Source organism: Salvia hispanica, chromosome 6, assembly GCF_023119035.1.
Source record: "Salvia hispanica cultivar TCC Black 2014 chromosome 6, UniMelb_Shisp_WGS_1.0, whole genome shotgun sequence".
Classification (NCBI taxonomy): Eukaryota; Viridiplantae; Streptophyta; class Magnoliopsida; order Lamiales; family Lamiaceae; genus Salvia; species Salvia hispanica.
Genome location: NC_062970.1, coordinates 26858647 through 26875649, shown reverse-complemented (window position 1 = coordinate 26875649; position 17003 = coordinate 26858647). Strand labels below are relative to the sequence as shown.

The following is a 17003-nucleotide window of genomic DNA, read 5'->3' as shown; positions in this document are numbered from 1 at the left end:
ATGTACTTGACAAGCTCTTTGAGGAATAAGGTCAAGCTATTTTCCTTTAAGTAACTCGACAAGTCTTGGTTAATAACGATGAAAGATGGATATCAATAGAATCTGTCAAGATGATTCGATTGGAATATCCTAAAGTGACAGAATGTTTTGAGGATCTTTTCATCACTCAAATAGTTTCTGACACAAGTCATCGCCTAAAGTAACAAGAAATGACTACAAGAAGGTTTAACTGAAAAGTAGAAAATCTTCAGAATAATAGTCGTTATGTTACTGTTAGAGCAAAGTAACATGATAGATGACAAATTCATAAAGGCTGCATTTTTTTTAAGTCCTAGTTCATTTGAACAAAAGACTAGATGTGGAAATGGGAGAGCCTGAATTGTCATAAAAGTTTGTTTAAAGCGAGAAAAGATGTTTTGTGAGTTGGATTGACCTATTTTATAGAAGGACAATGACTTACATGACAATGCAACTTCTAAGTAAGAGATCTTGATCCAGTTAGGTTTTTGTTGCAGTGGGAGCTATTAATGCTCAACTATTGTTTTATGGTTGATGCTTAAGGCATCATAGTATTAAAATAATATAAGTGCGACAAGGTTGAGTATTCAACAACACATCAACTTCTTAATCATTGAATGATAAAGTATTTATGGCTCTTAGCCTTAAGGCCAAGAAAATACTTAGAAATTGTTCAAACTGATCTAGACTATCAAGATTTTAACATTTCGATAAATAGCTTGAGAGTTGAGAAAGTCTATTTGATGCACTATGAGTTAGAATCATTTGATTTTTCAAGAGATTCAGAATACTTATAGAAGTGCAACATAGAAAGACTAGCAAGTCTCAATGGTTTACACCATAAGGAGACGAGCAAAGGGTTATGATCAGTAGTGGGAGTCTAATCTCCATTAATGAATCCAAGCATTCATCTAATGAATGTGATAGTTATGTAAGAAGGAATCAAAGTCTTTCTAAGACAAGTTTGATTATGTGATGAGTTGTACTCATTAAAATCTTATCATTGGTGGGATAAACATTAAAGAAACTACCAACATCAGTACCTTCTACAAAACACGAGTTGTGGACTAGAGCGTCTCTAGTCTAGCACATCTCAAGGTGTAATGTTGTTCCAACACGTGTTGGAAAAGTGTCCAAGAAATTGGAGTTGTGTACTGAGGCATGTTTTAAGGTTTGTCCCAAATGATGTAAGGTTATAAGTTCTGTAATCTTCAAAGATATAATTCTTGTATGAAGATCTAGAGATGAACTACAAGCCTAACAGCGTGATAACTCTCAAAATAAAGAGAGAGATATCGGATTTTCCACATTACCAAGAAGTCATACCATTAGAAACTTTTGCACTAATAAAATCAACTTCAGTACCTAAGATTGTAAGAACCATATCGTAGTGGGAGCGTTCCACTGGAACACAACAAGTTCATGGGTTTAAGAGTAACTTGAACATAATCCCTTTAACTACAATGTAGTATTGGTTAATTTGGATAATCATCTTTGAAAAGGTGATAGATTCCATATTACAATCTAAAATAGACAACATGTTTTACAAGACTTGCAAAACTACCTATAGGCTGTGTCAGTCAGTGGGAGCTAGTATATTTGCAAGTGTAAATATGGATCTCAAAAGGCTAGACAATGACAATGGGTTATGCCCAAAGAGAATTATCTTCTCGCTATCGTTGTGCCAGGATTTATTCGATCCTATTGTCTATTAGAACTTACATAAATTAGAATGTATGTATTATGATTGTTAAGACAGCCTTCTATAAATAGAAGTCTTGAGGAAATCATCTACTAGAACATTCTAATGGATATGTAATTAAGGGCAAGAAACGCATGATTGGAAGCTTATATAGACCTTCGTGGTCTTAGGCAAGCATCTAAATCAGAGTATATGTGTTTTATCAAAATTGTCAAATATTTGGTATTTGACTTGTGTCCTTAACAGTGCTATAAGCACAAGGAAGTTGAAAGTGCATTACATATGGTATTATTGGTACTCTACGATGATGAAATCTACAAAAAGTTGCAAACAACTAAGATTGGCATCTAGCGTAGGAAACTGGTTGTCTACCCAGTTTAAGATAAATGATTTAAGAGAAACTAATTACATTCTTAGCATCTAAGTCCTTTTAAGATTGCTAGAAAGAATGTTGAGATTCTCTTAGGAATCCTATATCTACACATTGCTTGGAACATTTAAGCATTAGAAATTCCATGAAAAGGTTTATACCTCTCAAGATGGAATTGTCTTGTCTCTAGTCAAGTGTCGTTTGACACTTAGTGAGATCAAGAATTATGAGACTAGTTCCGGAGATAGTTGTCTCATGTATGTTATAATGTGTACTAAGTTTGATATTAGTTGTGCTTATGCATAGCAAGTATACATCATATTAACCATGGCAAAGGATTTTTATTGAGGTAATGAATATACCCTAGTGCTTGAGAAAGACTAGTAACTATATTCTAGTTTACCAGTCATTCATGTAATGTCCTTGGGGTTACACTGTCTTAGTTTTATGACTAATCAGTGATCGAGTAAGTCATTCTCTGAATATGTGTTTCATTTAGGAATATCTTCCTAATAGCTTTAATCGTAAGTTTGAGTATGCCTATGAGTATTATTTTTATTACTCTAGTGAAGGCTAACTCAAAGGACACACGAGTTTATTAAGCTAAGCAATCACATATGGGGATGAAATTAATTAAAGATCAAGTACGCAGCAAAGACATTATGGTGAAAAAGATATAATCAGAGAACAACCAAGCAGATTCTTCTTTCACCTTGTGAAATGAATGGTAGTTCGATATATCTAGAATCAATACCTGCTTTGTGTATAAGTGGGAGAGTTTTTGGCAGTGGGTATACTCGAAAGCATGTTTTGAGTATAAGTGGGAGATTGTTAGGTTTGGTATACTGAAAAGCATGTTTCGAGCAAGTTTCGCTCGAATAGAATCTTGCTTGTATACGTAAAACTCTACAATCCACTTTTAACCCGATTCAGTATTATTCGAGCAGTCTCGCACGAATAGAATCACTATTATTATTATAATTCAGTCTTGAAACCTTCCCATGTCATTGCTTCTACTTGGTCTCGTGTCAGGGTCTTCGTTCTAGTATCCCACCAAAAGTCAGCTGCTTCGGTTAGTTGGTGGGTAACACAACTCATTCGTTCCCTATCATTGCATCCCAAAATTGCGAAGATACGCTCTATCGCGCGGATCCATGATTCGGCCTTGGCCGGTTCTCCAAGTCCATCAAACATAGGTGGTTTCTGCTCCAAGAACAGCTTCACTATTTCCCGATTAACCGGGGGTGGGGGAGGCGGCGGTGTCTGAATTGACTGCGTCACACTCTCCTCGCTCGAAGGCTGAGGTGTCGGTTGACGGTTATTGCGTCTCGGCGGCATTCTGATTTATCAATACACGGATTATTCTCAAAATTCTAGCAACAGTCGCGTGGTATAACAAGGTGCATGGGACAATTGTTTTGGAGTATTTTGGCCAAGCACAAGATCTCAAAAGTTCGTCACATAGATGGATTTCACAAGTAGTGTCAAAGCATTATTATCACAAAATTGGTTGCGCCATAGGGTATCAAAAGAATCATTGGTTTTTATCAACAAGGTAATTGTAATCAAGAGGCAATTATGCAATTTAAGTGGCAAGTATAGGGCGCAATAAGGTATTCAAAGATAGTGGTGTGATAATATGATGGCATGATAACATAGTGATAGACAATTTTCACAATGGCATGGGAAAAACAATATGGAAATCCATTGCATTATAAGGTAGTGAGTAAAAAAAAAATTCTCCCCATAGCATATCAATCAAAACGTTGCCTCAATGAGGTCTTAGTATCAACGGAATTTCAAAAGAGCAAAAATAGAAAGGTACGGCAAAAGTTTAGCAAAAATCATCAAAATATGGGGGAAGCAAAACAACGTTCTCCACGACTATCACTCCTAGTCAATATCATTCATATCCTCCTCGGGGTCCTCATCCTCATCAACATTTCCCATGTCCAAATCGTGTCCTTCCTCGTAAGGTTCCTCGTCCTCGCTTGATCCACCAACATCCGGGGGCGGAGGGGTTATCGCACGCATGTCCTCCACATTCCCATTTATGACCAATGGGTTAGACGTACGAGTCCTAAGCCTTGGTTTAGTAGGGACACGATCAACATGCGGCTCCTTATCACGACGATATCTCCATCGACGGGCCTGACTCGGCGGATACTTGTGCGCTGGGGGACTAAGCGGCGGTCCATCCCTTGCAGCTGCCATGGCTGGGAGTAGCACTCCTATCAAGCCAATCATATCGCCTCGAGGCGTATACTCGGGCGGACTGAACCACGTAAACGGTAACGCAGCTTGAGCAGTCCATTCACTCCATGGAGAAGGCAGGCTGTGGATCAATTTCGAGATCCCCGCGTGATGGGTAGCTCCTCCATACGCGTATGCATCCATCCAGCGATCGTAGAATTCGGTGACGTAGGTTAGGAGAAAAGACTTTCCATCCCACTCAAAATCTTGGTAGGTCTCGACAGGGAAAACCTTGTTCTTCGCGTAACGGTCGTGCATCGGTGTGTAATACCGGTTAAGCATCTCAAAAGAAATCTCAGCATCAGCACAAGGATCGAAGAAAATATCAATAGTGTATGAGGTTTCAAATGATGTTGAAAGTATGATGGATATATATATATATATATATATGATTTTGATCAAAACAAAAATGGCTTTAAACAAAGAAATACAGGCCAAATTTCATCCTTAGGATTTGGCGAGATCATCTTGAGATTAAAAAATCTAATGGCTCAATTAATTCCCTAAATTATATTATTTTATTGACTAAAAATCCAATAAGGTCACTAAAGTCATTAGCTACATCTCGATTGTTATGGCAACTCCTATAATCTTGCCATTTCTCTTTCTACTAACAAATCATATGCGTGAATTATGAGTTAACATTCATCAACTTCATCTCCTTCGTATCTTTATCTTCTTTAGCCGATGTACCATCAAATTTCCACTATACTTTTTTCCATGAAGATTTATTATTCGTCGATGTCGTATTCCAGATTAATATGTTCCATCCTCAATTCTATATCATCGTCGTTGCAGATTCCAACTCCAATCGTGTTCCAAATTAATCTGTTCCATTTCCAATTCTATATCATTGTCATTGGCAGCTCCCAACTCCAAAAATGTAATCCGACACACATTCTACTTCGCACGTAGATAATCAATCATACTCCGATGACGTTCTTGAGAATACAAGGTTTGGTTATGTTTTTTTTTTCATTTGTTTATTATGCTTCTATTCATATATTTGTATTTGTTTCTGCCATTGTCTTCTGTTTAATGAATCTTTCCACCTATATTATTTGATCAATTTTTCCGCTATGCTTCGATTTGGGTTTAGTATGACGCATTTTCGTAGAAGATAGTTGTACGCGTTGTATGCCATGATTTTTCTTTATTATGGCCTATTATCGTTCTAAATCCAGTAGATGGAAACTTGTCTTTACTTCATCGATAGTTTTTAAGTGTGTTCTGATTATGAATTATTACAGATTTAAATACACCTGAATGCCCTATAGAGCTTAAACCATTTGTTGGTCGTAGCTTCCCCACATTGGACAACGCCATTGAATTTTACGAGAACTATGGTTGTCGTGTTGGTTTTGACACAAGGAAGAATGGTTCAAAGAAGGCTAATGATCTCACCATATGGTTTTACATAGTGTGTAACAGAGAAGGTGAACAGAAATTTAGCGATCAACAACCCAAACGACGACGTAAATCGAAAAATGTGGATGTAATGCTCGGGTTGCATTCAAATTCGATTCGGACCGTGGTTATGTCATTCAACATTTGAACGAAGAACACAATCACCCAATGGTTTTGATACAACACCAGAAGTTCATGAGATTAAATCGTCAACTTGATCCAGTTCATCAAAAATTTATTACGGATTGTGCTGGTGCTAATATCGGCCCTTCTCTCACTTTCAAGTTGTTGACTGAATTGATGGGTGGATATGACCCAAAAGAATAGATTAAGTTTTTGGCATACAAAACAGTGGTTTTATGTCATGACTCGAATATTGGATTATTATGACCCAATATACCCACATATTTTCATGACTCAAAACATCGTTTAGCATGACCCAAAAGCATAACTGTTGTTTTTAGTTATTGCTATGCATTCTTCTGTTGTGCTAGCTTTTTTAATATGTTTAAAACATGATACCCGTCGCGTATTTGTTTTTTTTTTAATATGTTCATAACACGAGAATATTCTTCGGTCGTACTACTAATCAGTTTGTTTCATGCGAACATTTCAATCAAATTGTATAAGGCATTCTGGTACTAAGTAGTTTTACGTCATGCCTCGAATGTTGGTATATTATGACAAAAATTAACCTAACAATTCTATGACACAAATATTCATTTATTATGACTCAATGTATCGAGTAATGTTTATCGCATCTTACATATGAAATAGTATATAGTACCAATGAAATCCAGCCGTCGTATAAACATGATTTAAAAACAAGAGAATTACAAGCTCTAAAGAAATGAACAAAAAGTTTCACTAATTTTAGTTACGACATAACCATTTGGCGAGATCCGTAGTTAGCTATCATATTTTCTACGTTGATCATTTTTTTCTTTGTTCTCCTTTGCGTAATGTTTAGATGCCGCCTCTTTATTCAGTAACGCGCTATGATTATTTCCTGCCACCATAAACACACGGTTGTATTTAGCTCTTAAATACTGAAGCACACCTTTGTTTTTAGTCGATAGTCCACAATTCCATTGACCCTCTCTTTCACCCATGTAGACTTCAAGGTGTCTAAGCAAATAAACCCAACTGTCATCAACATTGTCTGTCGTTCTCCAACTCATCTTCAACCTCTGAATAGGTACGTTGATCACTGATTTGCATTGACTGTGATAACCAATCATTGTCAAATACTTACAAAAGAACGTCCTCTGCAAAACATGCAATGTGTTAGTATCAACAACAATGGAGTAGTACTGTGAGGACTAATGTGTCATCCATACCAATGTCTCTGGAATACAACCGTAGGTGAATCGAGCTTTGATTCCTTCCTATAGCCGTGAAGATACTAATCTCCGAAACAAACTAAAAAAATAGTAATATTAACTAATGTTTTCGTATGTCATAGATCTGCAATAATAATTTCTACATACTGTACGATAAAACCATGATAGAACCCTATTTAGATCATTAATCAATAAAAGTAAAGAATTATTACACAAGATATACCTTGTTTACTCCAGTATGTGGTGTACCAACACAATTTTGTAACTCATTTATGTTAGTTATGTTTCCTTGTTTCACGTCGATTCTTCTTGCGAGACCACCCTGCGATTCACTATGTTTGTCGAACCGAATACTTTGGAAAATAGTATCAAACATCATACTAAAAGAGCAATTATATGAAATATATCAGCTTAGATAAGCTGGTCATGGGTTGCAAATATTAGTACGACCAAAGAATATATTAACAATAACCAAAAACATCAACTATGTTATTGGGTCATACTAATCATATATTTGAGTCATGGAAACATATGGTTATATTGGGATATAATAAGCTGCAACTGGGTCATACGACCAAAGAATACACTACCAATAACCAAAAACATTAGTTATACTTTTGGGTCATACTAAACGAGGATTTCAGTCATGGAAACATTTGGTTAAATTGGGGCATAATAAGCTGGCACTGGGTCATACGACCGACGAATACACTAATAATAACCAAAATCATCAACTACGCTTTTTGTGTCATACTAAACGAATACTTGGGCCATTGAAGAGGTTTGGCCTTTTGCTTATGGAACAAAAAACCACAATTAAATACCACAGTTCCAAAATCGAAACAAAACTACATGCATCCAAATCCTAGAAAATGAAATCGACATACCTTTCGGTGCTTTTGGGATCCGCAGAATCTTCTTCTTCACGTTCGTTCTCTGATACACTACGTGCCGAACAACCAACTAAAGTGAAAATTTTGCCTGATTTAGTCAAATTTAAGCCTAGCATTGAACAAAATCTTACTAACCTTTTCCGTCATGACTAGCGAATCTAGATGCTCGAGTGTCCACCATTGTTGAAGTAGGCTTTTGGTTCACCGTCTTCGCCGATTCCAAAATCGTGGAGGAATCGGTTTTGTGGAGGAAACAACGATTTTGTGAAGAAGACGACGATTTTGAGGCGGATACACTTTGATTTGGAGGAGACGACGAATCTGTGGAGGAGACGACGATTTTGAGGGGCCGAGACGATTTTTTGTTGATTTGGTGGTAGAAAAAGAAGAAGATTTGAGGGAAATTGGAGAGTTTTTGTTGAAAGAGAGTGAAATAGAATGGCGTGTGCAGTAATTACTCCCAAAGCCCAATTAATCAGCGCCTAAGAAACGGAACGACGGTTACTAATATTTTTTATTCCTAAATTACCCCTAACATGACACGGATCGGTCTTATTATGACCCATACAAAACGAGGAGTCACTCCAGATCTTAGCCATTAATCTCCAGATCTCACGGTCTAGATATGGTCTATATTTCTATACTTATGGACTGATTTTGGTAGATGAGGACCCCATATATATATATATATATATATATATATATATATATATATATATATATATGGGTCGAACGATGGAGGTGTGAAGGTAATATCATATCAAGAATGAACGGAATTTCATTTCCGAGGCAAAAGGTTCGTGTATATATATATATATATATATATATATATATTTTCGCATTTCGGTAGTTCGCGAGTTCGTTCTCGTAAGTCGTTCGCCTCGCATTCGGCGTTTTTATGCCTTCAAGTTCGATATCGTAATACAATATTTCCATTAACAACACGATTTACAACTAAGTATAGCATGCTCAAGTTCAACTCATATCGTTGTTTACCGAACAATCACGCAATCACAAATCATATAGAATTTCATTTTTTCGATTCGTAGAGATCTTAGTGCAAAATCACTTGCATGACAACATTCATCATTTGTTTTGCATAGTCGCAATTAGCAATTTCACATGCATGCATAATCGTCATTTCATACTCCAACACAAATCTCAAAATATCACAATAACTTCCATTTGCTTCAATTTCCAACATTTCATAATTCAAATCAATATTCAAAGATACGGGTTACCTCATTCTTCGTGGTTGAGCGGAGAATTTAATTGAAAAGATAGCATCGAGTATCACAAAATATTTCATGGACTGGCCAGTCAAACAATACCTCTCATTTTCTAATCAATCAACAATATCATGGTGCGACGAAGTGTGGCCACACTTTCGCCCACGAGACCGGCCGACTAGCAAGGACGGCTCCCGATCTCCCGTGTACACTAGCCTGATAGGGTTTGCGGCCCTACTCACACCCGAATTCGTTTATATAGCACTATAGCCTAATGGAGTGCACTCGCAAACTAAGCATCAGGCACACACAATATCCAAAATAATTATAGGCATGGCATAACAGTTTAATCCACCCTTATCGCTCCACTTTCATAAATTTGCAACATAAGAGAGAGTTTAAGAATAAAGCCCACCTCGATTTCTAGGCCACAAGTATGTTCTTCTTCTTGTTATCACTCCGTGAACGCGAGTTCTCACCTTTAATTTATGTATTACAAGTAAGTCTCAATCATGGATCAAAATCATGCATGTTCTCACGTCTCCCTTCTTCCCATCGATTATTTTCAATATCACCACTTAAAATCAAAGTACGATTATCATATCGTTTTTATTCGCACAACAACTCCATACTCATCATCAAATCGTGTCACGCATGAGTGTTTTCCACACACGACACACGCACACACACACAACACATGTGCACGCATACCGAGGCGTGCACACACATACACGGTCACACACACACACATATGCATCCCAAATTCATCGATTAATTTCCCTTCACTCATTCTAAATGCATGAGGACTCAAGAACACCGATTGATCGGTAGAGGAAGAAAAGATCAAAATAAAAATACCTTTTCAATAGAACAATCGGTAGGAAACAAGTAGGATCTTGATTCTTCAACGAATTCTTGAATTTCAGCTTCAATTCTTCACACAAGATGAAGAAATAATGGAGAAAGTAGAAGAAAAATTTGAGAGAGTGGGGAGAGGGAGAGAGAGCGACGTGAGGTAGGGGGGGCGATTGCTGCTGTGATCTAGGGTTAGGTTTCTCACTTTTATTTATAGAGTGCAAAATATAATCCAATAATTAAATAAATAAAGATTTGGAAGAGATTTGGTGGTTGAAGTGGCGTGAATTAGGGGAGAAATAAGGGGGTTTCGAATTTTAGGCTATTAAATTAGCCTATGATTTAATTTGAATATTTCACGGAGTAGAACAAAATATCACGGAGCAAAATAAAATAATAATTCTCCCCAATTAAAAGGAAATAGGCGTGATTTTCATTCCTCCCACAAGGAATTTGATTAAAATCCTAATTTAAATAGGATACGGCAAGATTTTCTTAGATTTGGCAAGATATGCTAGGATATTTGAATTTATTTATGGAAGAGAATAAACAAGGGATCAAATAATATAATAAAAATCTCTTCTCCCATAAAATAAGGGATTTTCGAAAATCCCCCCTAGAAACAACATAGGGGTCGAAAATCTCATGGAACAATTAAGGAATATTCGGACTTTGGATTTAATTTGGATAATTATCCCAAGCAATAATTAAATCCAAGAATAATAGAATTTATTTCCAATAAATAGGGGTGGTCGAAAATTCCACTTAATTAAATAATGCTACTATTAAATTCTCACTCATCCCTTAGGAAAATAATTCACCACAATATTATTTCACCCCGCATCAAAATATTCACATATTCGAATTTCACCTCCACTTCACATTTTCCACCGACTTTGATCATTCCACGGCCACGTCGTATTTTCCACAATATTGACTATTCAATAGCCACGTCACATATTCAACAAGTTTGACTATTCAACTCAAACTCAACTCCATATGGCAATTAGGTCACAAAGAATATTGCAATAAATCACTCATCATTTAATCCACATATATCATAGCATAAACAGCATTAAATGCCAAAAAATTTCACGTCTCAAAAATTAGGGTTCGAAAAAGTGGGATGTTACAACTCCCTTCGTTCCATAGTAATAAAGGCATTTTATTTTCGGCACGAAGATTAAGAAAAATTGTGTTAGGTAGTTAAGTAAACGGAGAATAAAGTGGAAAATGGAAAAGGTGGAGAGATAAAGAGAGAATAAAGTAGGTGTGGAAAAGTATGTTGACTTTTACTAAAAAGAAAAACAACTCTATCACTATGGAACGTACCAAAATGACAAAATGACTCTATTACTATGGAACGGAGGGAGTAGTATACTACTAGTATAAATGTACTTACATAAAACATATTTAATCCTCTAAAGCTATATGTATATATATACATATAGGAGGTGTCCGGTTTGCGAGATTGTTTCCCATGATTAAATATGTAGTGTGTCTGGTTTATGAGATTCAATTCCACAACTCAATCTTAAATTATATCTTGGTACTATTTTATCTAGGAAACCAAACACCACCATAGTCCATAGATAACTAGAGTCTAATTATGCAAATCAACTACTTATTCCAGAACTACAGAACTAGAGGCAAAATTAGGATTTTTAGATCTAGTTTTTTATGGATGAGATGTGTAGATGTATAAATTACTTTCGTCTTCATCACAAGCGTATTTTACTTCATCCATATTAAGAATGATTTAACTTCAATCTAGAATATATTACTTCATTCCAGTAGTTTTTACTTCATTCCAGTAGGATTATTACTTCATTCTAATACAGGGGCGGATCCACACTTATAAAAAGAGGGGCAATTGTCCCACCTCATATTTTCATATCCATATAGATATTGTATATTTTACCATTTATTTCTTCCATTTTCTCACTAAATGCCCCTTCTCAAATTTTTAAAATTTCCTCATCTATAAATTTGCCTTCTCCCTATAAATTTCTAGCTCCGCCCCTGTTCCAGCACGTACATGTGGTTTCGTTGTCGTGTACCGCTCTTTCTCTCTGCAATGTCTATCACCGCCTCCGCGGCGCTCTCTTGCCGCTGCAGTGAAACGACTCCACGTACACCAGCACCGTGATTGGTCTTGTCTTCATTCGTTTTCTCGGCAGGAATCAATTGAGGAGACATCAAGGCCATCTCATCGATGCTGTGACAGTCCCGATATTCAAGCAATACAACAAAATGAAGTGACAGTCTAATTGAATAGCTGTGGAGGAGTCAGGGAATAAAAAATCGTCATTACTGAGTTGGAGGCCAGATGAAGACATTCTGCAAATATGTATGTAAATATTTTTTGCAAACAAGTGTCAAATGTTGATATTGCTCTTTTTGGATGATTAGTAGAAAGTTCACATTCCTCAAAATGTACTATATGCCTACATAGTGAAGGCTCCTCTTAGTATATAAAGTAGAAAAAATATGACATTAAATAAGAAGACTTTTGAATGATTTAAAATATGAAAAAGTGCAATGTCAAATTAACACCTTAATTAGCTGGTTATTACGTTGGAGGCATGGTTGCTTTGGAAAGAAAACAAGATTATAGAGTTGATGGATGAGTCTTTGAAGAATACATTTGTAGAGAGTGAAGTGAAGAGATGCATGCAAGTCGGGTTATTATGCGTTCAGAAATTCGCACACGATAGGCCAACCATGCCATCAGTGTTTTCGATGTTGGCAAGTGATGGAGCAGTTTTGCCTGAACCGAAAGAGCCAGGATTTTTCATCGAAAGAAGTTCAAGGAAGTGATGAGGACATTATGCAAATATGGCTTTGTGGAACATTGAAGATACATTGCACCTTAAACTCTTGTCAACTTGGAATTTAGTCTTTATTTGTTAAAGAAAAGTCAATTTCCATCTCGGCCAGACATATTGTTAGTTCATTTTTATTTTGTGGAAAATTGAAGATAAATGCACCTTAATTGCTTGTCAATATGTAATCATGTAAGCAGACATCTTTAGCTTCGGAGTTAGTACTATTTAAAATTGTAAAGCAGGGAACACATATATTAGAAGCTTTTACATGAAACTAATCTGTAAAACAGATTAATAGAATTGGTCTGATATAACAAAGAACAGTAGAATTGATACAAATTTCATGTGAGTTCTCCCAATCAGGACAAATCTCTGCTTTCTCTATTCATCTGGCCTCCAAGTCTGTAATGGTGAGTGTATCATTCTCCGACTCAATACGTCGTGATGTACTACTTCTCGAAGGACTGCAACTTCTTTCCATAAAAAACCCGGGTTCTTTTGGTTCGGGCAAAACTGCTCCATCACTTCCTAACATTGAAACCACGGACGACATGTTTGGCCTATCATCTGCGAATTTCTGAACGCATAATAACCCCACTTGCATGCATCTCTTCACTTCACACTCCTTAAATGTATCATTCAAACACTCATCCATCAACTCCAAAATCCTGTTTTCTTTCCATAGTATCCATGCCTGCCACAAATATAGCCAGTTAAGTTGTGTGAGAATGTGTGTGATTGTACTTATAAATGAAAATGTATATTATACATGGCCCAAGAGGTTAACAAAGTAATCCGAGTCTCCATATCCTCTGTTCTTTTTTCCGCTCATTATCTCCAACAAAACCACTCCAAGACTAAAGATGTCAGATTTCACCGAGTATTTCCCATCAATAGCATACTCCGGTGCCATGTAGCCACTGCATGAAAATATTGATCTCATAAGTCAATTATAGAATAGATTGAAGCTATTCAATCGCTGAAAGTAACCTTACTATGTCCCAACAACTCTTTTTGTTCTAGCAAGCGCCTGATCCTCTTCAAAAATTCTAGCTAAGCCGAAATCTGAAATTTTCGGAGTTAAATTTCCATCTAGTAAAATGTTGTTCGTTTTGAGATCCCTGTGTATAATCTTTAATCTGGAATCGTGGTGGAGATATAGCAGTCCCCTTGCGATTCCCATGATAATGTCATAACGCTTAGGCCATGTCAAAAGTGTTCTGCGATTGTAATCTGCAACGCCATGCAAGTGTTAATGATGGATGCATTTTTTCTTTCAGATATGGCAATGTAAAAAAATGAAGAGTAAATCTAAAGTGTACCAAAAACAAAAAGATCCAGGCTTTTATTATGTAGGTATTCATATATTAGCATCCTTTCCTCTTCTTCAATGCAACATCCTAATAGTCTGACAAGATTTCTATGTTGAAGTTTTGCAATCACCATAACTTCATTTCTGAACTCTTCAAGGCCCTGTGTTGAAGATTTTGACAATCTTTTAACCGCGACTTCTTCTCCTGATGGCATGTTCCCCTGCTTATGCATGTTAGTCTACAAGTATTGTTCAACTTCTGCACATTAGAACATTACCTTGTAAACAGTACCAAAACCTCCTGCTCCAATCTTGTTTTCCATTGAGAAATTATTTGTTGCTTTCACAATAGTTGTCATTTTGATCACAGGCAATTCCAAATCCTCTTCCTTGCTTTTTACTGTGAAAAGGGCATGATGAAATAAGAAGTGCTTCAATATTAGCTTGAGTTTATGCTTGACTATTATTACCTAGGATCTTTCGCCTTGCCATCAAATGTAGACCTCCATTAATAAAGGCTGAGACGACAGCACCAGAAGCAATTGATATCAGTATTAACTTCAATTTCTTGTCCTTATCCTCCTTTAAACCCTTGTTAAAATCTACAGCCAAAATTACGAGTCGATGTAATTAAGAGTAAAGGGAAAATATGAGGACGTGAAAGGTTATGTCGTTGAGATCGCATTCCATTATTTCATTCCATCAGGTCCATCATAAACCCAAGCAGCTTGTATTAAAGTGACGTACCTAGTTCAAAAGCTGGCACACGGATATACATGTTTTGCTTGCTATCTGCTGCAGTGAGTTGTTTGGTATCAATGAGATCACCAAACCACATCAAGCAGCCTATGTCTCCGTTGGTGATGAATGGATTAGCGTATGCAACACAACTACAGTTTTTGGAGCACTCGGTTTCACACTCACCGATGCTCATTGTTGTATTCAACCAAAAGCTGAGCACATCAGGATATTTAACCCCTCTAACCTGCACAAATCCATCTCCTCCAAGGCAATTCATTGGTTTAGTTCTAGTGCATCCGCCCGACCAATCTTGAAGGTCCCAATCCTTTTGGAACTTTGGGGCATACCCCCTAAAACACTGGCACTTGATTGGCCTGTCAGATCTGCAGATTGAGTTAGGACCGCAGCTAGCATATTCATCGCACGTATCTTGAGGAAATGAGATGACATGATTCCACTTGTCTCTTCCGGCATTCATGGTATGGCGCTGGAGTGAACCAGATGTATCCAATGTAGTTCTTACTGGAATGGAGTTCTGGTACGGCTCTCCTATGGATATCAGCCTCTCTTGTTTGAAAACCAAGTCTGGTTTGTAAACGGAATTGGGAAAGCGTGTGCCACCACAAAAATACATCCCATTCCACAGTCCGACTCGGTATCTTATTCTTCCGCCTCCTCTCACAGTCAGCACTTCAGCCAAGCCTCGGTTTTCGGATCTTATGAACAAAGTCACCGGGAGAAGGATCATCTGGACTTGTCCATGATGTCAAATACTTTTCGACACCAGTGTCAATATCGTCCACCATCGCCATTCCTGGTATTAAGGTGTCTGTTGGATAATCAAAACTCTGCCATAGGTACTCTTCTGTTGTTGTGCTCGTGTCGTCTACAAGAACCAAGTTTCCCGAGTCCAGGAGGTGTAACACTGGATTTGAGGCCACCCTCGATGAATTAGCCAACCAGATGATGCTTCTGCCACTGCTTATAACAAGACTTGCATTTTCAGAAATCATCAAAACTGGTGATTCTGAGGCAGTGATGGGATGGTTTCTGTTGGCAACCCACACTACAACATCTGGTGTGTTCCTGTACCATATTCCCAGGAATCTCTCCAATGATTTTCCAGGTGAAAAAAAGCCGATTTCGAAAACTTGGTTTTGAGAGATCAAAGTGTGGCCAATAACAAGGTTTTGATTTGGAAAAAGACTGTCATCTGCTCCAACTATTAAACTCAGAAAGGGGGACAAGTGTAGCAAGGAGCAGAGGATTGTAGTGACAAAGAAGAGTGCCATGTTCAAATCCAAATTGGTATTGTAAACAAACAGGGAGCAGATAAGCCTGAATGTGTGGTTTGAACAATGATGGTGACATCAAATTAATCAGGAGGCGTGGCCAGTTAGAAAGGGAAGTATTAATCAGGAGGCGTGGCCATGTGTTGCACTAGTATTAGTCATTGACTAACAAATGTCAACTTCAATCAGTTATAGTGATACAAACATGAATTGTTTTCGAGCATATCACTTTTCTCTTAAGATTTGGGTCACCACAAAAGCAAATATTGGAACACAAATTTACCACATGCTTGACAAATGACACTCTCGCTTTGCACCTAGATAGATTATTACGTAATTTTAATTAATTGAAACTTGACCTTTAATTCTTGTAAATTAATTCCATTAAAACGTAGTACATGCGTTAATAACTAACTAAGTTTTTCTTATAATTATTTCTCGATTTTCATAAAAAAAATTATTTTCCAAATTTTGGGTATTACTACAACTAGTATCACCCACGTGCGTTGCACGATCTATTTTATTTTTCTCGAGTTAATATTCATATTGTTGATTAATAAAAAAAATATGAAAAACGATATAGTTATACGAACTTTAAAAATAAAAATAAAATAAATATTTAATACATATTTTATTGTTGTTAATTTAAATATTAATAACAAATTCTGGAGAGATTTTTTATTGTATTACGTTAAACACCAACGGAGTAATAAATAATATATTTATTTTAATTAATTATTAAATTACTTAATTAGAGTAG

General features: G+C 36.7%; 1 protein-coding gene across 1 annotated transcript; it reads right to left on the bottom strand.

The window, feature by feature from the left end:
• Positions 1-13150: 13150 nt before the first annotated feature.
• LOC125196590 (receptor-like serine/threonine-protein kinase SD1-8) lies at positions 13151-15714 on the bottom strand. The gene is made up of 7 exons (XM_048095173.1): positions 14958-15714; positions 14681-14812; positions 14489-14610; positions 14221-14431; positions 13894-14131; positions 13668-13818; positions 13151-13592 (listed from the first exon to the last, which is right to left on the bottom strand). The coding sequence occupies exons 1-7, from the start codon at positions 15697-15699 to the stop codon at positions 13284-13286; spliced, it is 1905 nt and encodes a 634-aa protein (XP_047951130.1). The 5' UTR covers positions 15700-15714; the 3' UTR covers positions 13151-13283.
• Positions 15715-17003: the final 1289 nt, after the last annotated feature.